This window comes from Equus asinus, chromosome 7 (assembly GCF_041296235.1).
Source record: "Equus asinus isolate D_3611 breed Donkey chromosome 7, EquAss-T2T_v2, whole genome shotgun sequence".
Classification (NCBI taxonomy): domain Eukaryota; kingdom Metazoa; phylum Chordata; class Mammalia; order Perissodactyla; family Equidae; genus Equus; species Equus asinus.
This window is the reverse complement of record NC_091796.1, coordinates 79,532,554-79,556,865: the sequence shown is the minus strand read 5'-3', so window position 1 is coordinate 79,556,865 and position 24,312 is coordinate 79,532,554. Positions and strand designations below refer to the sequence as shown.

At 39.8% G+C, this 24,312-nt stretch overlaps 2 protein-coding genes across 3 annotated transcripts in view; both read left to right on the top strand.

Annotated features, from left to right (window-relative positions):
- The window catches only part of MED6 (mediator complex subunit 6), a 136,549-nt gene that overhangs the window by 23,583 nt on the left and 88,654 nt on the right, over positions 1–24,312 (top strand). The gene's annotated exons all lie outside the window — the stretch shown is intronic.
- LOC106824088 (disintegrin and metalloproteinase domain-containing protein 20-like) lies at positions 10,362–12,839 on the top strand. The gene has a single exon (XM_044773892.2). The coding sequence runs from the start codon at positions 10,511–10,513 to the stop codon at positions 12,701–12,703; it is 2,193 nt and encodes a 730-aa protein (XP_044629827.2). The 5' UTR covers positions 10,362–10,510; the 3' UTR covers positions 12,704–12,839.

Below are 24,312 nucleotides of genomic sequence, written 5' to 3'. Positions count from 1 at the left end.
GTTGCAAATGGGACGATTTTGTCTTTTTTATGGCTGAGTAGTATTCCATTGTATATATATATATACCACTTCTTCTTCTTTTTTTTTTTTAAAGATTTTATTTTCTTCCTTTTTCTCCCCAAAGCCCCCTGGTACATAGTTGTGTATTCTTCGTTGTTTGTCCTTCTAGTTGTGGCATGTGGGACGCTGCCTCAGCGTGGTCTGATGAGCAGTGCCACGTCCGCGCCCAGGATTCGAACTAACGAAACACTGGGCCGCCTGCAGCGGAGTGCTCGAACTTAACCACTCGGCCGCGGGGCCAGCCCCATACCACTTCTTCTTTATCCATTCATCACTTGATGGGCACTTGGCTTGCGTCCACATCTTGGCAATTATGAATAATGCTGCAGTGAACATACGAGTGCATAAATCCCTTTGAATTGTTGATTTCAAGTTCATTGGATACGTGCCCAGTAGTGGGATAGCTGGGTCATATGGTATTTCTATTTTTAGTTTTTTGAGAAATTTTCATACTATTTTCCATAGTGGCTGCGCCAGTTTGCGTTCCCACCAGCAGTGTTATGAGGGTTCCCTTTGCTCCACATCATCTCCAACATTTGTTGTCTTTTGTCTTGGTAATTGTAGTCATTCTAACAGGTGCAAGGTGATGTCTCGTGGTTTTGATTTGCATTTCCCTAATGATTAGTGATGTTGAACATCTTTTCTTGTGCTTATTGGCCATCTGTATATCTTCCTTGGAGAAATGTTTGTTCATATCCTCAGCCCATTTTTTGATCGTGGTTGTTTGATTTTTTCTTGTTGAGTTGTGTGAGTTCTTTATATGTTATAAAGATTAACTCCTTGCCGGATATATGATTTACAAATATTTTTTCCCAGTTGGTGGGTTGTCTTTTTGTTTCGATCCTGGTTTCCCTTGTCTTGTAGAAGCTCTTTAATCTGATGAAGTCCCACTTGTTTATTTTTTCTTTTATTTCCCTTGTTCGAGAAGACAGGTTGCTCAAAAAAGAACCTTTAAGACTGATGTCAACGAGTGTACTGCCTAATTTTCTTCTAGAATTTTTATGGTTTCAGGTCTCACCATCAAGTCTTTGATCCATTTTGAGTTTATTTTTGTGTATGGTGTAAGAGAATGGTCACTTTCATTATTTTTCATGTGGCTGTCCAGTTTTCCCAACACCCTTTGTTGGAGACTTTCCTTTTTCACTTGTATGTTCTTAACTGCTTTGTGGAAGATTAGCTGTCTGTAGATGTGTGGTTTTATTTCTGGAACTTCAGTTTTGTTCCATTGATCTGTGTGCCTGTTTTTGTACCAGATCCATGCTATTTTGATCACTATAGCTTTGTACTATGTTTTGAAGTCAGGATTGTGATGCCTCCAGCTTTGTTCTTTTTTCTCAGGACTGATTTATCTATTTGGGATCTGTTGTTGCCCCACATGAATTTTAGGATTCTTTGTTCTATTTCTGTGAGGAATGTTATTGGGATTCTGACTGAGATTGCATTGAATCTGTAGATTGCTTTAGGTAGTATGGATATTTTAACTATATTTATTCTTCCAATCCATGTGCGTGGAATGTCTTTCCATTTCTTTATGTCATCATCAATTTCTTTCAGTAATGTCTTGTAGTTTTCATTGTATAGGTCTTTCACTTCTTTGGTTAAATTTATTTGAAGATATTTTATTCTTTTTGTTGCGATTGTGAAGGGGATTGTGTTCTTAAGGTCTCTTTCTGTTAGTTGATTATTAGAGTATGGAAATGCAAGTGATTTTTATAAGTTCATTTTGTACCATGCAACTTTGCTGTAATTGTTGATTATTTCTATTAGCTTTCTGATGGATTTTTTAAGGTTTTCTATATATAAAATCATGTGATCTGCAAATAGCGGAAGTTTCACTTCTTCCTTTCCAAATTGGATTCCTTTCATTTCTTTTTCTTGCCTAACTGCTCTGGCCAACACCTCCAGTACTATGTTGAATAAGAGTGGTGAGAGTGGGCACCCTTGTCTTCTTCCTTTTCTCAGAGGGATGGCTTTCAGTTTTTCCCCATTGAGTGTGATATTGGCTGTGGGTTTGTCATATACGGGTTGTATTATGTTGAGGTACTTTCCTTCTATACCCATTTTATTGTATGTTTTTATCATAAATTGATGTTGGATCTTGTCCAATGCTTTCTTTGCATCTATTGAGATGATCGTGTGGTTTTTGTTCCTCATTTTGTTAATGTGGTGTATCACATTGATTGATTTGTGGATGTTGAACCATCTCCGTGTCCCTGGTATAAATCCCACTTGATGATGGTGTATGATCTTTTTAATGTATTACAGTATTTGGTCTGCCAATATTTTGTTGAGTATTTTTGCCTCTATGTTCATCAGTGATACTGGCCTGTAATTTTCCTTCTTTGTGTTTTTCTTGTCTGGCTTTGGTATGAGGGCGATGTTGGCCTCCTAGAATGTATTAGGAAGTGTTCTGTCTTCCTCAATTTTTTGGAATATTTTGAGAAGGATAGGCCTTAAATCTTCTTTGAATGTTTGGTGGAATTCTCCAGAGAAGCCACGTGGTCCTGGACTTTTATTTTTTGGGAGGTTTTTGATTACCATTGGAATCTCTTTACTTGTGATTGGTCTATTCAGATTCTCTATTTCTTTTTGATTCAGTTGTGGGAGTTTGTAGGAGTCTAAGAACTTATTCGTTTCTTCTAGATTGTCCAATTTGTTAGCATATAGTTTTTCATAGTATTCTCTTATAATCTTTCCTATTTCTGTGGTGTGCATTGTAATTCCTCCTCTTTCATGTCTAATTTATTTATTTGAGCCTTCTCTCTTTTTGTCTTAGTGAGCGTGGCTAAGCATTTGTCAATTTTGTTTATATTCTCAAAGAACCATCTCTTTGTTTCATTGATCCTTTCTACTGTCTTTTTGGTTTCAACTTTATTTATTGCTGCTCTGATTTTTGTTATTTCCCCCCTTCTACTGACTTTGGGCTTCGTTTGTTCTTTTTCTAATTCTATTAGGTGTCGTTTGAGATTGGTTATTTGAGATTTTCCTTGTTTGTTAAGGTGAGTCTGTGTTGCAGTGAATTTCCCTCTTAGGACCACTTTTGCTGCATCCAAAGCGTGTTGGTATGGTGTGTTTTCATTTTCATCCGTCTCCAGATAATGTTTGAGTTCTCCTTTAATTTCTTCAGTGATCCAGCGCTTTTTCGGTAGCATGCTGTTTAATCTCCACATCTTTGCCCCTTTCCCAGCTTTTTTCTTGTAGTTGATTTCTAGTTTCATAGCCTTATGGTCAGAAAACATGCTTGATATTACTTCAGTCTTCTTAAATTTATTGAGGCTTGCCTTGTCTCCCAACATCTGGCTGTCTTTGAGAATATTCCATGTGCGCTTGAGAAGAATGTGTAACCTGCTGTTTTTGGATGGAGTGTTCTATATGTACCTGGTCTAGTTTTTCATTTAATTCTACAATTTCTTTGTTTTGACTTTCTGTCTGGATGATCTACCCATTGGTGTAAGTGGGGTGTTGAAGTCCCCTGCTATCATTATGTTGTTGTTAATATCTCCTTTTAGGACTATTAATACCTTGCTTTATGTACTTTGGTGCTCCTGTGTTGGGTGCATAAATATTGGTGTAATGTCTTCTTAGTGGAGTGTCCCTTTGATCATTATATACTGCCCCTCTTTGTGTCTCTTTACCTGTTTTGTCTCGAAGTCTACTTTGTCTAATTATGGTGACACCTGCTTTCTTTTGTTTGCCATCAGCTTGGAGTTTCGTCTTCTAACCCTTCACTCTGAGTCTGTGTTTGTCTTTGGGGCTGAGATGTGTTTCCTGGAGGCAGCATATTTCTGGATGTTGTTCTTTAATCTATCTTGCCACTCTGTGTCTTTTGATTGGAGAATTCAATCCATTTACATTTAGAGTGATTATCAATATATGAGGGCCTAATGCTCTCATTTCTTCACTTGTTTTCTGGTTCTCCTGCATTTCCTTTGTTTCTTGTCCTGCGTATTGCAGACTACCAATTCAGGTAGGTAGTTTTCTATGCTACTTTTCTTAGTTTTCTCCTTATTTATCATTGTGTCTCTGTTCTAATCATTTGTTTAGTGGTTACCATGAGGTTTGTATAAAAAATCTCATAGATGAGACAGTTCATTTTCTGATATCCTCTTATTTACTTAGACTAAGCTGGTTTCATCCCTTTCCTCTTCCAAGTTGTTATTGTCACATCTTATTTCATCTTGTGTTGTGAGTTTGAGCTTAAAATGACAAGATTATATTTACTTTTGGTGTTTTCCTTCCCATTGTCTTTAATGTCATAATTAAGCATTTGCGTAACCTGTTCTGATGGAAAACTGCAATTTTCTGTTTTTGTCTATCCACTTATCTCCTTGCTCAGGGTTTTGTAACCCCCCACCCTTTTTTTTTCAGGTATGAGGGCCTTCTTGAGGATTTCTTGTACTGGGGCGGCGGGTGTCTTGTGGCGATGAACTCCATTAACTTTTGTTTAACCAGAAAAGTTTTTGTTTCTGCATCATATTTGAAGGATTTTTGCTGGATAGAGTATTCTTGGCTGAAAGTTTTGTCTTTCAGAATTTTGTATATATCATTCCACTCTCTCCTAGCCTGTAAGATTTCTGCCGAGAAATCCGCTGACAGCCTGACAGGGGTTCCTTTGTAGGTTATTTTCGTCTGCCTTGTTACCCTTAATGTTTTTCCTGTGTCATTGACTTTTGCCAGCTTTACTACTATATGCCTTGCGGTTGTTATTTTTTTAACATTCGTAAAGTTTGGAGATCTATTGGCATCTGTCACATGGATTTCCAGCTTCTTCCCCAAGTTTGGGAAGTTCTCAACTAATTTTTTTTTGAACAATTTTCTGCTCCATTCTCCTTCAGTTCTCCCTCTGGTATACCTATAATCCTTATGTTGCATTTCCTAATTGAGTCGGATATTTCTTGGAGAATTTCTTTATTTCTTTTTAGTTCTCTCTCCTCTATCTGCAGCATTTCTATATTCCTGTCCTCCTGACAGCTAATTCTGTCCTCCATATTATCAGCCCTAGTGTTCAGAGAGTCCATATTTTTCTTTGTCTCATCCATTGTGTTTTTCATCTCCAACATTTCTGATTGGTTCCTCTTGATAGTTTCAAGCTCTTCTGTGAAGTAACTCCTGAAATCGTTGAATTGTCTATCTGTATTCTCTTTTAACTCGTTGAATTTTTTAGTGACAGCTACTTTGAATTCTTTATCATTTAGGTTATATATTTCTGTGTCTTCAGGATTGATTTCTGGGTACTTGTCATTTTTCTTGTGTTCTGGAGATTTAATATATTTTTTCATACTGCTTGATGGCATGGATTTGTGCCTCCACATAGAGATAGAATTTGGTCCCGGCTTCCACTTTCTGCCACTAGGGGGAGGTGGCAGGAGCTATGTAATCTGCACCCACCAGGATCCCCATCAACAGAGCCTGTTTGAGCCTGAGCCGCTCCTTGTTATTGCAGGGATCCTCAGGGGTCTCCCACCAACTGTGGGAACAATCACACAGGGGCTCTGGGCTGTTGCCGCCTGGTCCTACAGATCCACCCAGGTGTGCATCCCCTTTCAGGGCCTCAGTGGTGTTACGGGCTTTTGAGGCAGCCAGGAGCTCGTTCGCCTGGACTTGCAGCTCCACTGCTGTCTGGTCCTAGGTTGTAGCAGCTGTCGTGCTTGGTGGATGGGGCCTCCCTGCTGGGTCTTAGCCAGTGCCGCTCCCTGGAACTGTGCTGGGATTATGGACTCTCCCACCAGTTGAGAGAGTGATCACACAGGGGCTCAGGGCTGCTGCCACTTGCTCCCACATTCCCACCAATTGTACTGCCCATTTGGGGATGCTGTGATACTGTAGACATTTGTGGCAGCTGGGGGCACTTTCGCCCATGCTGCAGATATGCTGCTGTCTGCTGCTAGGTCACAGCAGCTTTTGTGCTTGGTAGGTGGGGCCTTCCCACTGGGACCAAGCTGAGTCTCTCCCTGGGGCCACAGTGGGACTGTAGGTTTACCTGATGGCCCAAGGAGCGATCATGCAGGGGCTCAGGGTTGTTACTGCCTGTTCTAACAGCCCTGGTGGGGTTCCCCCTTTGGGGCTGCAGCAGAACTATCGGCATTTAAAGCAGCCAGGGGTTTGTTTACCTGGACTTGCAGCTCTGCCGCTGTCTGCTCCTAAGCCAAACCAGCCTTTGTGCTTGGTGGGCGGGGCCTCCCCACTGGGTCCAAGCCTGAGTCACTTCCTGGGGCTGCGGTGGGACTGTGGGTTTTGTCACTGGACAAAAGAGCAATCACAGAGGGCTCAGGGCTGCTGTCACCTGTTTCCACAGTGATACCAAGGCTCACGCCCACCCTTGGAGCTGCAGTGGTCCTATGAGCACTTCAGTCAGGAGAGCAGTCGCTTATGGGTACTGGGCTGGCTTGGGGCCAGAGTATTCTCACCTATCTCCACCTCCTCCCTGGGGGTAGTCCATTCACCTTCCAATGGGTCTCTTAGGCATCCTGAGGTGCTGTGTGGGTATCCTCCATTGATCAACACATGTCCATTTAGTTGTAGTTCAAAGGGGGAGAGAAAGGGAACAGCTCACTCCACCATGTTGCTGACACCGTGCCATTTTTATTTTTACCGTTTATTGAGACTTCCTTTATGACCATGGATATCATCTATTCTGGTAAATATCTCACGTGCATTTGAATATGATGAGTATTTGAAATGGTTGGATATGGTGATTTATGTGACACTTAGGCTAATTGATTAATCTTGCTTAAATCTTCTATTTCCCTGTTCATTTGTTTTGTCTGAGTGTTCTATCAGTTGCTGATAGAAGTGTGTTAATACCCACAAGTAGCTTTCTTTACTGTTCTATTTCTCCTCTTTGATCTCTTGACGTTTGCTTTCTATATTTTCAAGCTATTAAGTAGATATAAATTCCTGTTGAATTATATCATGTCTTGAGGCAGCTAGGCATCCCCTTGAGGGATAACTTCCCCAGCAGAGATCATTACAGGGTTTCGAGGTAGAGGTGGCTAAATTCCTCAGACAGGAGAGGTCTGGGTTCTCTCCCTGGTGAAGGAGTCTCAGGAATAATTGAGGGGATCTAGATACTCAGAATCACTTAAGTCCACCTGGAATTCCCCTTTGCAAGTGTCAAGGATTTTTCCCTTCTCAGTCAGTATCATAAATTTCCCTCTAGAGTCTTGGCGAATCTATGTACTCAGCTTACGTTGTGATTCTGTATCTCCACAGTTGAATTCGATTTCCTGTGAGGTTGGTCATGTGGCTAAAACAAATGAGAGATTCTTTTAGGCCCACCATTATCAGCTCTCTGAGCTGAGAATTTAGAGCCTTGAGCTTATTGTGCAAATTCTCCAATAGAATGCAGTATGGCCACCCCACCCCTCAGTCCTGGAGGTGACCTTAGTCATCATCATAGCCCTCACTTAGTCCCCCCACACACTTGCTTCTGTAGGATGCTTCATGACAACGAACATGGGGTGGTAATTTAATTGATTGTGATGTCACTGTATGCCCATTCCCCACTGGACAGGAGTTCAGCAATGCGTTAAAGCCATGGACATGCCCAAACCAATCCCACAGTCCTGTTTTGTCTTGTCTCTCTTGGCAGCACTCCTGGTACCTAGTCCTGTATCTGTCAAGATCTAGTCCAGAAACGAGAAACCCAGCAAGTGTAATTATTATAGGGAATTCTTGAAAGGGTGTTAGAGGACTAAAATGATAAAAAGGGCACACTGAGGAACACAGAGGTATGAGTTGCCAGAAGGAGCCCCACTCCTAAGAATGGGGGAACAAAGGGAAGTGATTGGGGTTATCGTAACCTAGAAACTCTCCAAGTGGGCCTCAAAGATCTGGACCTTGACTGTAGAAGACAGAGCATTGCCCAGGTGATGCTGGCAGTTTAAGAACTCAGAAAAGGGAGACCGTGCAGCTGATAGCTGTACCTCTTCTAAGGTAAGGCTGAGCTGGTGCTGGTTCCTTGGGTGGAAGAAGGTCCTCCAAACTGTGACTCAGATCTTGGAGAGAGAGGTGCTACACACATGGGGCTTATATCAAGCTGCTTTGTGCTATGGCCTGGAACATCTGAGAAAGGAACCCTGGCATGGGTTGCTTAGGATGCTGGAGGATGGCTGTGTACATCTGGCTTTCAGACTTCTGGGGAGGGCGCGCTGTCCACCAGGTACTTATGCCTTTGACAGGGCTTGATGGAGCTGGTCCTGGGAATGTGATAACCAACTCTCACCACCGGAGCAAAGCACCATTGCTGAGGATTCACAGAAAGTAACGACAGAAAGCAAGTCCCTTGTCCTCTCCTTTTGCCTTTTATTCTTCCTCTAGTACCCTTCTTGGCAAAACTCTTCAGCAAGCCAAATAGCAATGGAGAAATACGATGTGCAGATTCCCATCTCTAGCTTCATAGACACAATATAAATTTTATTTTTGGAATTCAGAAAATAGTTGATAATTAGCATAAGGAGTGTCAGCAGAATGCTGCTGTAGCTTTTGTGGTTACAGGTAAGAGAAGGTGACACTGATCTTTGTGAAGTTCTCTGATATTTTCTACCTTATCATGTTTCAATTACTTGTGGCTCCCTAAATCGATTTCATAACCCTGTGTGGTTTGTGACCCAAGTTTGAGAAACGCTGAGTTAGGTTGTGAACGAGAGTGAGTGGAGACATAAGAGAGGGATTTTGATGAGTTTGATATAGTTTCTAGAAATAGAAGAAAGAGTTCATGACTGATGCAGAGGAAGGTTCTCACACTGCTTGAAGTGCTGGTCATAAAAAAAGGAAGGGCTTTGGAGTGACACCAGTCAGATAATTAGTGCTAATGCCATGTTCCTTCAGGGCTTGTCTTTGGAGCAATGCAATGGTGGCAAAGACAAGAGTCTCAAAGACTCTTGGCAATGGACTTTTCTATTTTTACCACATCATTTTCCTGATAAAGCTTAATAGAGGTTATTTTCCTCTTTATGATCCTTCATCTTTATTAATCCTCTTACAACTCACACATTCCTATCTTAATATCTCCAAATCTGTAGCAAATACCAAGGATATCTTGAAGAGAGACTTGGATAGGAAATGTGGTAATTAGGATTTCACCTCTATCAGAGGTGCTTTCCCTGAGAGGTTTCATCTAGTATTCTTGGTTTCCAGGAGCCATCTATTAGTTCTGGAAAAGTCCCAGACGTATACAGGTGTTCTTGATATAATACTGAGGTTATTTCTCATGCTCTATACTGCTGATCCTGTTTCTGTTCTTACTTAGAAGATTCAGGCCACCAGTATGTGTTTAAATATGTCTCCACGTTTGTTTTAACTTTTGCTGTCTAATATTAAGCAAATTATTGTTACTTTTAACTGAAAGTCAGTCAATGAGCACAATTAGCTTTTAGCTGAACTAAAATTTTCATTTTCAATGGAATGACATAAGTCCACTCGAATTATGGTCTTTTGAACATTTTAATGTACTGACTCTAGGCTTAAACTCCTCAATCCAGCTTTCTCTAGAGAACTCAGCTAACTCACCAGCCATGTAAAGAAGAGAATAGAGTCTGTATTTATAGAACCAAGATGAGTCTCTTATAATTGAGAACATGATGCAACTGGGCTGGGTGGAGAGCAGCCTGCTGCCTCCTTGTGTAATTGGAGGCAACTGGGCTGTTTGCCTTGCCCCAAAATAGCAGCCCCACTCCCTGTTTCCCCATCAGTGTGGCTGCCTTCCTTTGAATGTCCAGGGCTTTTCTGCAGATAAAAATTTGTCTTGATTGGATGGGGTCTCCCCAAGTAATGAGTCCCTTACATGGGGCTTACTTTGACTGCTAGCTTCAAACAGAGTGGGGCTAGATAAGATGCCTGCAGAAGAAAAGGAGAGATGGAACAAACTGTCTGAATAAAGGGACAAAAATGGTGGGTTTGGGGTTGTTTGTCCACGTGCTTGCTGAAGATAGCAGGGTACCAGTAGAGTTTTGGGTGGAGGGAAAATTTGGGAGTCAGATGTCAGTCTTTTTTAATGTGGAAAATTTGATGCCAGTTTACATGTTTAGAGACTAGTATGTAAGGAATCCTTGTGTATCCACCATCCAGGTTCAACAATTATCCACCTGTGATGAATCTCCTTCATCTCTTCCCCTGGAAGCCTGCCCTTCCCCTACTCCTTCTCCTTTCATGTGTATGAAAGACAGTCTCAGGCACTTTATTGATTCAAGCCTTGTCCCAATTGCAGAATCACTTTTATCTATGTTCTTCTTTCTCTCTCTTCCACCCTCCCTCTCCTACCCACCCATCCTAGCTCTTCTTTCTATTTTCACTTTCAGCATTGCAGCTCTGATGGTCCAGGTCTGCCAGGACACAAATCCATAAGGGTCAGCGCTGCACCCTGAGCAGCTCAGAGGGAGGAGCCAGACCAGCAGTGCCTTGTGTTCTGCTCTCTTCTGCCCTGGACAGATAGCTCCATAATGACAGCTCCATGATGGCAATGGGTAAGACCCTGGTGCACATCAGGGTCACTCTTCTGCTGCTCTGGTTTGGGGTGTCTCTGTCCCTTTCTGGACACTCTCAGTCCAGGCCCTCTCAGCGCTTCTCCTCCCCGGAATTGGTGATCCCCTTGAAGGTGACTGGCAGCAGCAGAGATGCAGAGGCTCCAGGCTGGCTCTCCTACAGCCTGCGGTTTGGTGGCCAGAGACACATTGTCCACATGAAGGTCAAGAAGTTCTTGGTTTCCAGACATCTCCCGGTGTTCACCTACACAGACCAGCGTTCCCTCCACCAGGATCAGCCTTTTGTTCCTGATGACTGCTACTATCATGGTTATGTGGAGGGGGTCCCCGCGTCCCTGGTTGCCCTCAGTACCTGTTCTGGGGGCTTTCGAGGAATGCTACAGATAAATGGCCTTGCTTATGAAATTGAGCCAGTTAGGTTTTCTGCCACATTTGAACACCTGGTCTACAAGATAGATGATGATGATACACAGTTCCCACCTAGGAGATGTGGGTTAACAGAAGAAGAAATAGCACGCCAATTGAAGTTGCAAGAGTCATATGATTCCACTCTGAGGCAAAGTTCTTTTACAGGCTGGTGGACTCACTTGCGGTTTCTTGAGCTAGTAGTGGTCGTGGACCATCTTCGATATGTTCACTCTCAAAGTAATGTGTCCGTAGTGCAGACCGAAGTAGTTAGTGTCGTCAATATATTAGATGCGCTCTATGGCCCTTTTGAGCTTGACATAATTTTGACTGGGCTTGAGATCTGGACTGAAGGAAACCAAGTTGCCACAGATGACATATATAGGGTTCTGGAAGATTTTGGATTGTGGAAGTATTTACAACTTGATGCCCGACTGCCACATGATATTGCCCATCTTTTCATTAAAAAACACTTCGGCATAACGATTGGTCTTGCCTACGTTGGAGGAGTATGCCAGAGTCCTCACAATTCTGGAGTTGATGTTTTTGAAGATAGGAGTCTGCTTCTTTTTGCACTTCTTGTGTCCCATGAGCTTGGTCATAATTTGGGTATGGCTCATGACGATCAATGGTGTCTATGTGCACTTGAGTTTTGCATAATGTATCCCTCCAGACAGGTGACAGATAGATTCAGCAATTGCAGTTATGCCCAGTATTGGGACAATAGTTTCCGTAGTGGAATATGTATTCAGCCTCCTCCATATACATGGGATATACTGCAGTATTGTGGGAACCTAGTGGTTGAAAAAGGAGAGGAATGTGACTGTGGAACCACACACCAATGTATAAAAGATCCTTGTTGTCTGTTGAACTGCACTCTGAAGTCTGGAGCTACTTGTGCTTTCGGGCTTTGTTGCCAAGACTGCAAGTTCATGCCATCAGGGTCTTTGTGCAGACAACAGATCAATGAATGCGACCTTCCAGAGTGGTGCAATGGGATGTCCCATCAGTGCCCAGAAGATGTATATGTGCAGGACGGGATTCCCTGTAATGACAGTGCCTACTGCTATGCAAAGAGATGCAATAACCATGACAAACAGTGCAAGGAGATTTTTGGCAAAGATGCAAGGAGTGCATCTCAGAAGTGCTACCAGAAAATCAACACCCAAGGAAGTCGATTTGGTCACTGTGATATCCAGGGCACAATATACGTAAGATGTAATGACTCTGATATCCTGTGCGGGAGAGTTCAATGTGAAAATGTGGGAGTAATTCCTAAACTGATAGAACATTCTACAGTGCATCAGCTTCACTTCAATAACACTACTTGCTGGGGCACTGATTATCATTTAGGGATGTCCATACCTGATATTGGTCAAGTGAAAGATGGCACAATGTGTGGTCCAGAAAAGATGTGCATCCAGAAGAAGTGCGTTGAGAAGGTTTCTCCTTCACGAGACTGTAAGCCTGATACCTGCAGCATGAAGGGGATCTGCAATAATAAACAGCATTGTCACTGCGACCGTGGATGGGCACCTCCCTTCTGTACACAGGAAGGCGATGGAGGTAGTGATGATAGTGGCCCACCTCCTAAGCGCCAGAAGCCAGAAGTGCAGGCGAAGTGGGGTTACCTGTTAGCATTGTGGCTTATTCCTTTGATTCTTTTAATTTTATGTTGCTGCCTTGTGCTTTGTATGATATGCACAAAGGAGGAAGAAGAGACTGAAGAAGAGACTGAAGAAGAAACAGAAGACTAAGGGTCCTGCTTCATCAAACATATCTCTAGTTTTCTTTTAGTAGTAGAGAAACGTTGGGGCATGTCTGACTGTTTAAAGAAAACATTAATGGTCCCTCATGTCAGGATCACAAGCATTAATATGACACCAAAGGATTTCTAGCATGTTCTTACTCTTCAGTGTTTAAAGCAATATTAAAAGTTCACTTTTTCTGGAAGTCACATCTTTATGTTTCCTGAGAAAAGACACAGCAAAGACACCTTTTAAAAAACTGAATTATAGTTGACATACAATATTATGTTAGTTTCAAGTGTACAGCATAGTGATTTGACATTTATGTACTTTACAAAGTGATCACCACAATAAGTCTAGTAACCATCTGTCACGATACAAAGTCATTACAGTATCATTGACTATATTCCCTATGCTGTACACGACATCCAGATAGAACATTTATAACTTGAAATTTGCACCTCTTAATCTCCTGACCTATTTTGCCCATCTCCCTATTCCTCACCCTTCTGGCGACCACCAGTTTGTTCTTTGTATCTATGACTTTGTTTTGTGTTTTTTTGTTTATTCCTTTGTTTTCTTTTTTAGATTCCATGTATAAGTGAAATGATATGGTATTTGTCTTTCTCTATCTGACTTATTTCACATAGTGTAATACCTTCTAGGTCCATCCATGTTGTCACAAATGGCAAGATTTCATTCTTTTTCATGGCTGAGTAATATTCCATTATATATGTATACCACATCATCTTTATCCATTCATCTGTCAGTGGACACTTAGGTTGGTTCCATATCTTAGTTATTGTAAATCACGCTGCAATGAACATAGGGGTGCATGTATCTTTTTGAATTACTATTTTCATTTTCCTTGGATAAATACCCAGAAGTTGAATTGCTTGACCATATGGTTGTTCTATTTTTAGTTTTATTGAGGAACCTCCATACTGTTTCCCACAGTGGCTGCACCAATTTACATTCCTACCAACTGTGCATGAGTGTTCCCTTTTCTCTATATCCTCGCCAACAGTTGTTATTAGTTGTCTCTTTGATAATAGCCATTCTGACAGGTGTGAGGTGATATCTTATTGTGGTTTTGATTTGCATTTCTCTGATAATTAGCGATGTTGACAATCTTTTCATGTGTCTGTTGGCCATCCATCTGTCTTCTTTGGAAAAATGTCTATTCAGGTCTTCTTGCCATTTTTTAAATCAGATTGGTGTTTTTCGTTTTAATATATATTGAGTTGTATGAGTTCTTTATATATTTTGGATGTTAACCCCTTATTGGCTGTGCCATTTGCAAATATCTTCTCCCATACAGTAGGTTGTCTTTTCATTTTGTGGATGGTTGCTTTCATTGTGCAAAAGATTTTTTTTTTTTTCTGAGGAAGATTTTCCTGGAGATAACATCTGTTGCCCATCTTCCTCTTTTTTGTATGTGAGCTGCCCCCGCAGCTGACCACTGACAGACGAGTGGTGTAGGTCTGCGCCCAAGACCTGAACCCCAGCTGCTGAAGCAGAGTGCCAAACTTAACCACCACGCCACTGAGGCTGGCCCTGCAAAAGCTTTTTAGTTTGATGAAGTCCCATTTGTTTATTTTTGCTTTTGTTGCCCTTACCTGAGCAAAAATGCATTGCTAAGACTGACATCAAAGAGTTTACTGCCTATGTTTTCTTCTAGGCATTTTTTGAGTTCAGATGTTACATTCAAGTCTTTAATCTCTTTTGAGTTAATTTTTGTATATTGTGTCAGAAAGTAGTTCAGTTTCATTCTTTTGCATGTAGCTGTCCAGTTTTCCCAACACTATTTATTGTAGAGACTGTCTTTTCCCCATTATGCATTCTTGCCTCCTTTGTCAAAGATTAATTTACCATGTAATTGTGGGTTTATTTCTGGGCTCTCTATTCTGTTCTCTTCATCTGTGGGTCTCTTTTTGTGCCAGACCTATACTGTTTGGATTACTGTTGCTTTGTAGTACAGTTTTAAACCAGGAAGCATGGTACTTCCAGCTTTGTTCTTCTTTCTCATGATTGCTTTGGCTATTCGGGGTCTTTTGTTTTAGGATTTTAGGATCGCTTCTTCTAGTTCTATGAAAAATGCCATTTGTATTTTGATAGGGATTGCATTGAATTGTAGATTGCTTTGCGTAGTATGGACATTTAAAAAATAGTAATTCTTACAATCTATGAGCAGGATATATCTTTCCATTTATTTGTGTCATCTTCAATTTCTTTCATCAGTGTCTTGTTTCAGACTACAGGTCCTTCACCTCCTTGGGTAAGTATATCCTTAGGTATTTTATTCTTTCTGATGCAGTTATAAATAGGATTGTTTTCTTAATTTCTCTTTCTGATAGTTTGTTGTTCATGGATAGAAATGCAACAGATTTCTGTATATTGATTTTGTACTCTGCAACTTGACTGAATTCATTTATTAGATCTAATATATTTTTGGTGGCGTCTTTAGGGTTTTCTCTATATAGCATCATGTCATCTGCGAATAGTGACAGTTTTACTTCTTTCTTTGAAATTTGGATACCTTTTACTTCTATTTCTTGTCCGAATGCTGTAGCTAGGACAATGCTATGTTGAATGAAATGGCAAGAGTGAGAATCCTTGTCTTGTTTCTGATCTTCGAGGAAAAATTTTGAGCTTTTCACTGTTAAGTTTGATGTTAGCTATGGGTTTGTCATAGATGGCCTTTATTATGTTGAGCTGTGTTCCCTGTGTACCCACTTTGTTGAGAGTTTTTAATCATAAATGGTTGAATTTTGTCAGATGTTTCTTTCTGTATCTGTTGAGCTGATTTTTATCCTTTCTTTTGTTAATGTGGTGTATCATGTTGATTGATTTGCAGATATTGAACCATTCTTGTATTCTGGGGATAAATCCCACTTGATCGTGACGTATGATCCTTTTAATGTAGTGTTGAATTTTATTTGCTAATATTTTGTTGAGGATTTTTGCATCTATGTACATCAGGGATATTGGCCTGTAGTTGTCTTTTTTGGTAGTATCATTGTCTGGTTTAGGTATCAGGGTAATGCTGGCTTCGTAGAATGAGTTTGGAAGTGTTCTTTCCTCTTCAATTTTTTGGAATAGTTTGAGAAGGGTATGCATTAATGCTTTAAATGTTTGGTAGAATTCACCTGCGAAACCATCTGGTCCTAGACTTCTGTTTGTTGGGAGGTTTTTGGTTATTGATTCAATTTCATTATTAGTAATCAGTCTGTTCAGATTTTCTGTTTCTCCCTGACTCAGTCTTGAGAGATTGTATGTTTCTAGGAACTTTTCAATTTCTTCTTGGTTGTTCAATTTGTTGGTGTATAATTGGTCGTGGTTATTTCTTATGATCCTTTGTATTTCTGTAGTGTTGGTTGTAACTTCTCCTCTCTCATTTTTGGTTTTATCTATTTGGGACCTCTCTTTTTTTTTCTTGGTGAGTCTGGCTAAAGATATATCAATTTTATTCATCTTTTTGAGGAACCAGCTCTTAGTTTTATTGATCTTTTCTTTCTTTCTTAGCCTCTAATGGTTTATTTCTGCTCTGCTCTCTATTTTCTTCCTTCTACTACTTTTGGGCTTTGTTTGATCTTTTTCGTGTAAGGTTAGATTGTTTATTTGAGATTTTCTCCTGTTTCCTGAGGTGGGCCTGTATCACTATAAGCATCCCTCTTAGAACTGCTTTTGCTGCATCCCATAGATTTTGGAACATTGTGTTTCTATTTTCACTTGTCTCAAGGTATGTTTTGGTTTCCTCTTTGATTTCTTTATTGACTCATTGGTTGTTTAGTAGCACGTTGTTTAACCTCCACGTGTTTGTGTTGTTTCCAGTTCCCTTCTTGTAATTGATTTCTGGTTTCATAGCATTGTGGTCGGAAAAGATGCTTGATATGATTTCAGTCTCCTTAAGTTTATTGAGACTTGTTTTGTGGCATAACATGTCCTCTATCTTGGAGAATGTTTCATATGCACTTGAAAAGAGTATGTATTCTGCTGTTTTAGGATGGAATGTTCTGTATCTATCTATTAAGTCCATCTTGTCTAATGTGTTGTTTAAGCCCAGTTGTTTCTTTATTGATTTTCTATATGGATAATCTATCCATTGATGTAAATGGAGTGTTAAAGTCCCCTACTATTAATGTATTACGGTAGATTTCTCTCTTTATGTCTGTTAGTATTCTATATTCAGGTACTGTTATGTTGGGTGCATAAATATTCACAAATGTTATATGCTCTTTTTGGATTGATTCCTTTATCCTATGTAGTGCCCTTCTTTGTCTCTTGTTACAGTCTTTTTTTAAAAGTCTATTTTGTCTGCTGTAAGTGTTGCTTCCTCAGCTTTCATTTTGTTTTCACTTTCATGGAATATCTTTTTTCGTCCCTTCACTTTCAGTCCGTGTGTGCCTTTAGATCTGAAGTGAGTCTCTTGTAGGCAGCATGTATATGGTGTTGTTCTTTTATTCATTCAGTCCCAGTATGTCTTTTGGCTGGAGCACTGAATCCACTTACATTTAAAGTAATTATTGATAGGTATGTATTTATTGCCATTTATTAATGTTTTCTGGTTGTTTTTGAAGTTCTCTGTTCCTTCCTTCTCTTGCTCTCCCTTGTGATCTGATGAACTTCTTCAGTGGTACATTTGTATTCCTTTCCCTTTACTTTTTGTGTGCCTGTTATAAATTTTTGGTTTGTGGTTATCAAGAGGTTCACATATAGCAGTCTGTTTTAAGTTGATGGTCACTTAAGTTTGAGTGCATTCTAAAAGTACTACGTTTCTACCTGCCTCCATGTTTTATGTTTTGTTTTGTTACATCGTATTTGGCATCTTTTAGCTTTGTGTATCCTTAGCTGATTATTGTAGCTATAGATGATGCTTAGTACCTTTGTCTTTTAAGCTCATTCTAGCTATAGAGGTGGTTGGGCCACTACCTTACTATATGTTCGCCTTCACGAGTGACACCTTTCCTTTCGTATTTTCTTATTTCTAGTTATGGGCTCCACTTTTCTGTTTACAGGAGTCTCTTTAACATTTCTTGTAAGACTGGTTTAGTGCTGATGAACTCCTTTAGCTTTTGCTTGTCTGGGGAATTCTTTATTTCTCCTTCAATTCTGAAAGATAACATTGCCAAATAGAGTACTCGTGGCCGTAAGTTTTTCCTTTCAGCACTTTGAATATATCATGCCACCCCCTTCTGGTCTGTAAAGTGCCTGCTGAAGAATCAGCTAATAGTCTGCTGGGCTTCCCTAGTACATAATTAGTTGTTTTTTTCTTGCTGCATTTAAGATTCTTTGTTTATCTTTAACTTTTGATGTTTTCATTGTAATGTGTCTTGGTAGAGGTCTCTTTGAGTTCATCTTATTTGGAACTCTCCGTGCTTCATGGACTTGGATGTCTGTTTCTTTTGCCCATTTGGGATGTCTGGCCATCCTAGTTTTCAGCCATTATTTCCTCAAATGGGTTTTCTGTCCCTTTCTCTCACTCTTCTTCTGGGACCCCTTTAATGGTAATGTTAGTATGCTTGATGTTGTCCCAGAGATCCCTTAAAGTAGCCTCCTTTTTAAAATTATTATTTTTCTTTCTGCTGTTCTGCTTGGGTGATTTCCACTACTCTGTCTTCCAGTTTGCTGAGCCATTCTTCTGCATCATCTAATCTGCTCTTGGGTCTCTCTAGTGTATTTTAAATTTGTTATTGTATTCTTTGGCTCTGATTGCTTCTTTTTTCTATTTTCTGTTTCTTTGTTGAGGTTCTCACTGTGTGCATCCATCCTTTTCCCAAGTTGAATGAGCATCTTTATGACCATTACATGGAATTTCTCTGGTAGATTGCTTATCTCCATTTTGTTTAGTTCTTTTTCTGAGGTTTGCCTTGTTGTTTCATTTGGAATATATGCCTCTGTCTGTTCATTTTGCCCAGGTCTTAGCCTTTTCTATTTCTGTTTCTATCACTCTAACATGTAATGTCTGGGATGTGTCACTACATACTCTGTTTCTGTTTTGCCAGCTGTCTTCCAGGTGGCTGTGCCAAAAGGGTGCAGCAGAAGTAGCCTGGAATGATGGATGGGGGAGAATGGAGTTTACTTTCCTGTGTGCTAAAATGTACTCTCACTGTCCTTTTGGCTGGGGCCATTCACTCTGGTAGCCATGTCTGGTTTCAGATTCCAGATTTGTTGGCTCTATCAGAACCACCTTCATTCATCCTTAGAAGTATCAGCACCGGTTGACCACTGATACCCCCAGAGATCCTAGTTGCAGCTGGGGTTAGCAGGTAGGTTGTCCTCCTCTGAGTTCCTGAAGCACTGGCCGCAGGGGGTCACTTGCCCTCCTTGGAGGTCCTGGTCCCTGCTCTGCAGAGGACCTGTTTTAATCCTCAGTACTCTAATAAACCCAGCCTCTTTCCTTTGTTCCCCTGGCCCTAGGGCTGTTAGGTGCTTTCAGGAGTTACTTGATTGTGATAGTTTGAGTTCTCCAGAAGCAGACACGGAATTGGAGTTTAGGGGGCAAGATGGTTATTAGCAACGAAGGTCTGGAAAGGAAAGGGATCTCTGATGAAGCCAGTTTTGCAGACAGAGAAATTGATCTATTTTGTAGGCCTGAACAAACCTTGGCCAACCTGGGTGAGCACTATGGAGTGAATGTCTACTGTCAGAGTTTTCTCACTTTGGACTGCAGTGGTGAAGTCTTCATACCCTCATTATGGTGTGAAATGTAGTTGTTGTTGGTTCTGGACCTCTCCCTACGCTGCTCATTCTGTGTGACTGTTTCTTAAAGTTATTAATAAAGTTTAATAAGGATAAGACCTCTGATTCTTGACAATCCAGTTTTTTCTGTTTTCTCAAAAATATTTGGAAGAACTAACTGTCAAAATCTTTTCTGAATGTATGATTTCACATTCAATCCTTTTAATAGAGGTAGAACTGTTCAGTTTTTCTGTTAATTGTGTCAGTTGTGGTGAATTGTGTTTTTCAAAGCATTTGTTGATTTTTCTTATGTTTTTATCTTTATTGGCATAAAGTTGTTCATAATATCTTTTCATTTTCCTTTTTATGTCTATAGGAACTCTAATTTTTTTAAAATAAAAATCTTTTATTGTAGGAATTGCAAACAGAAATATATGCAGAAGTTGGAAAGTGATGGAAACCGTGCCAGTGGACTGGGTTTGAGTAGAATTGCTGGTAGTTTTAGGGACTCGGGTGAACACAAGAGCATATACTGTGCTAAAAGGAGAAGCTATGGTTCATTTCCATGCAGTTGTTAGACTGGTGTTGCTAGATCTTCTAGTTTTTAAGAAAAAACTTGAACAAAACAAATCACATACCTGGAGGCCAGTTATGGCCAAAGACCACCAGTTTCTGGCCCTTGCTTTAATGCTTAAAACGTGAATGCTGCAGATCCTAGGCAGAATGCACTTGCTTTTCTCCTCCCTGGTTTTCCCTAGAATCCCAGATAGCAGTCAGCATGGTCGGAACTATCCCCTTTCTGAATGGAGTTGGTGGTTCGTGGGTGCAGCTTCATGGTTACTATTACTCAGAGTCTTGCCAACTCTGCTACATCTGAGAAAAGCTTGAATTTATACTTCCAACTCCTTATAAGTGAAGTCTCCCTACGTCTCCTGTGATTTCGAGTTAGGTAAGGACTTTGAGGAGAGCGTGTCTTAAAATATTTTTCTACTCCCATGTAAGTTTCTGCATATCCCAAATTTTGTCAAGACCAGAACCTATGAACCAGTGGACTAGTTGTGGGTATGAAAAATAGTGTCCAGGAAAAGAAAACTAGGAAAACATCATGATCCCAAAGTCAAGGGAAGACAGTGTTTCAGGAATGGGGATGAATACAGTTGAAAAGTCAAACGGAATGAAGAAGTTTTTAACTTTTCATTTTGAACCAATTTTAGACTTACAGAAAAGGTGCAGAAAGATATTCAGTATATTCTTCACCCAGTTTCCCCAATGTTAACATCTTACATAACCTCAGTACAATTCTCAAAACAAGGAAATTAACTTGGTACAACACTTGAACTAAATTGAAGACCTTACACAAATGTCACCAGTTTTTTCCACCAAGGTCCCTTTTGTTTCAGGATACTTTCCAGGCCTCCACATTGCAATTTCTTATTATTTCTCCTTAGTCTGTAGCATTCTATAAGAGTTAATGACTCGAATTTTACCTCCTTACTTCTTCCTGAGACTGGCAATTTGTGTTTTTTCAACTTTTTTCTTGATCAATTTTGCTAGATGTTTATCAAGTTTATTATTCTTTTCAAGGAACGAGGTTTTGGCTTCATTGGTTATTTTATGTCATTGTGTTGTATTCTTAATGTTTTTCCTTTTTTCACTTTTAAAGGTTTTATTAGCTGTTGTTTTTCTAACTTCTTGAGATTATAGATTATTTTTATTGTTTCTAATTTTCTAATATACACTCTGAAAGCCAAAAATTTCCATGTAAGTATTGCTTTAACTACATCTTGCGAATTTTTCTCCTGTTGTATTTTCATTCATTAGCAGTTAGTCCAAAATATTTTCCATTAACATTTCCATTTCTTGTTTTAATCATGTGTTTTTAGGAATTTGTTTTTGAAACACTTCGTTGCTTTTTATTCCTTTTAATATATATATTTAAAATTGCACAGTAGTTAAGGAACATACGGTGTAATTTTTATTCCTTAAAATATGTTGAGTGTGTAAATACATAAACATCTATTTTGGCAAATATCTCCTATGATTATGAAAAAGTATGTATTCTGTATTTGTTTGGTGAATGTTTTCCATGTGTCTGAGTTAATGTGATGAATGTTACTTTAGTCTTCTACTTCTTTATTAATTTGTTTTCTGGTATTTACTCTTGTTTCCTGAGAAAAACGTGATAATGTCTCCAACTAGATTTTGGATTTTTCTATTCCTCCTTTTTGATTTCAGCTTTTGTTTTATATATTTTGAAGTTATATTAAGTATATACAAATTCTGTTTGACTTGCCCCTCTTATCATAATAAATACAAACCTCTTTATCCCTATTAATACCTCACCTTTTCTATTGTTACTATGGTTTTGCCAGCTTTCTTTCATCTAGTATTTGTGTGGTTTATCTTTTTACACCAGTTTGTTTTAAACCCTCCATGCCTTTAAATTTAAAATATGTCTCTTGTAAGCAGCATATAGCATAATAGCTTTCATGTATCTTACAAAGACATCTATTTGCTGATGTACTGCTAGTCAGGATAGCATCCTGCATATCCAGTTGAATCACAGGAGCGTCATTACTGTAGTGGACCAGTGTGATGTTCTGTAGGATGATAAGAGAAAAGAGAGCAGAGGAGCTGATATAAGACCTTAAAATGTATTTATGGCCCAGCCAGATAAACCACTTCTGATTGCTGTTAAAAATTGTATAGAGGAAAAAGCATTTTCTGAGAACTAGTTACATAGCAGATTCTGTCTGTGTTAGGTTGTTTGGCCGAGATATCATATCTGAAACAGCAGATGTAATTACAGTCACCCCTGCTTAAGTTTACCGTCATCCATAGATATTTTTCATGATGCACCTACTTTGCATGTCAAATAGGTGAGTTAAATGTGGACTTGATGGGTATCATCACGCCTATTTTTTTAAAGTCTTTGATGGTGGCACAAATTCTTGCAATTTGCAAAACATGTACGATCATGTGTCACTGAACAATGGGAATATGTTCTGAGAAATGCATCATTAGGCAATTTTTTTGCTGTGTGAACATAGAGGGTACTTATACAAACCTAGATGGTATAGCCTACTACACATCTAGGCTATATGGTACTAACCTCTTTTTTTTTAATTGAGGTAACATTGGTTTATAACATTATATAAATTTCAAGTGTACATCATTATATTTGGTGCTAATCTTATGGGACCACCATCATATACACAGTCTATTGTTCATTGAAATGTCATTATGTGGCACATGACTATGGTATTGCTTAGAAGATGAGGGGTATGCACATATGTGACCATTCCTACAAAAACAGACTCCACATGATGGGTCAAGGTGTCAGTGAGGGATTTTTCCAGTTGCTGATCACGATTATTCCAATATGAATTCAGAAACTGTGGAGATACACCCAGGTAGCGTCTTCAGACCCATTGAGCCCAGTGTGAAACAGCTTTGGGCCAAAACTCCCATCTATTGCTCAAATGATCACAAGTATCCCATTTGAATGGTAGACCACAGTCGTGTTTTGTGTCCCAATAAAATAGAATCAATTTAGACACATGTATAGCAATCCCTGAAATATATGGGTATTTCACTTTCTGCATGGCACCGTCCTTCTCAGTAATGGCCATAGGTCTTGGTGGGGAAATAATGGTATATTTTCAGTGTATGCTTGAAGCTGTGTTGCAGGTTTATTCCTCAAATGGACCCAGCCTCCTATTCAATCAAGGGGTCTTGGGTCTGTGAAGTGGTCTAGTCTAGAAACTGGGTGAGAAGTTGTGGCTGTCTACTTTGGTAGAGAGATTTTTATCCATCCAGTCTAGTAGGTTCCCTGTTATATAACCAAGTAATGTTTTCATAGGCTTCCTATCTTTTAATCAAGGATCATAATGAACTATTAGCCTTTGCTAAAGACTCCTAAGGCTCAAAACATTCTGGTTAGCACTTCATTCCTGCAACCCATTATGAGAAATGCACCTATTTTGTATCTGTGGTTTAAGCTCTGGCATGTGGTTACTGCTCCTCTGGAACCTGATTATTCCCTTTAGAATCAGGGAACCCATCAGATCACCTGATCTCCATAAGTTCCTACTCTGACTGGAGGGCCACAGTGATGTTTTGGGTCTACTGGAATCAATGTTAGTTCAGAGTTAGTGTCTAGTTATCTCCAAAAGCTGTGATTATTTCCTTTCCCCCAGTGTACAGTTACCCTGGTAAAAGGCCATAGGTCCCTCTGGGGAAGACTGAGAGAAAGATTAACTGTGTACATTTTCATTAGTGCATCAGGGTCCTTCCTCAAGGGGATCTGGCCTCCCATTCATTCAAGGGGTTCTGGGTCTGTAAACTGGCTCAACTCTGGGAATTGATTGAGGAGCTATGACTCTGTTTTATGATTTGAACTAGACTTTATTCACTTGACTTAGAACTTTTCTATTTGTATAGATCCAGTAAGAATTTCTGTTTCACTTCTAGGAACATCATGATTAACTAGCCAACACCATGTGTCTGCATAATTCAGACTATTCTGATTGCTGCTTTGGCCCTGCTATCCATTACAGTAACCACTCTTACCTTGTCTTTGGTGATTGAGTGCTGCCACTTGTCCGCTGCCACCCTGGGATCCATATATTCCCATTGCATTTAGGTTTTCCAATTAAGTGGCTGTGTTTCCCACTCTAAGGTCTGGACTACAGAGAAGAGCCCTCATGGAGCTCTTCAAGCATGCTGGGCTCCCCTCACAAATTTATTTCTGAAAACATTAGTGACAGATGTGGACCATCCCACTGTGGGTGGGTAGGTGTTAAATGACAAATCCACTCTAACATTCCAATTTCTCTAAGCCTCTGAATTCCCTCCTCTACATTAAAAGAAAGAGGTCAGGCATTTCCAGTTTGCTCATGGTGGGTCTTGTTTTGATCCATGCTTCAGCCAACCAA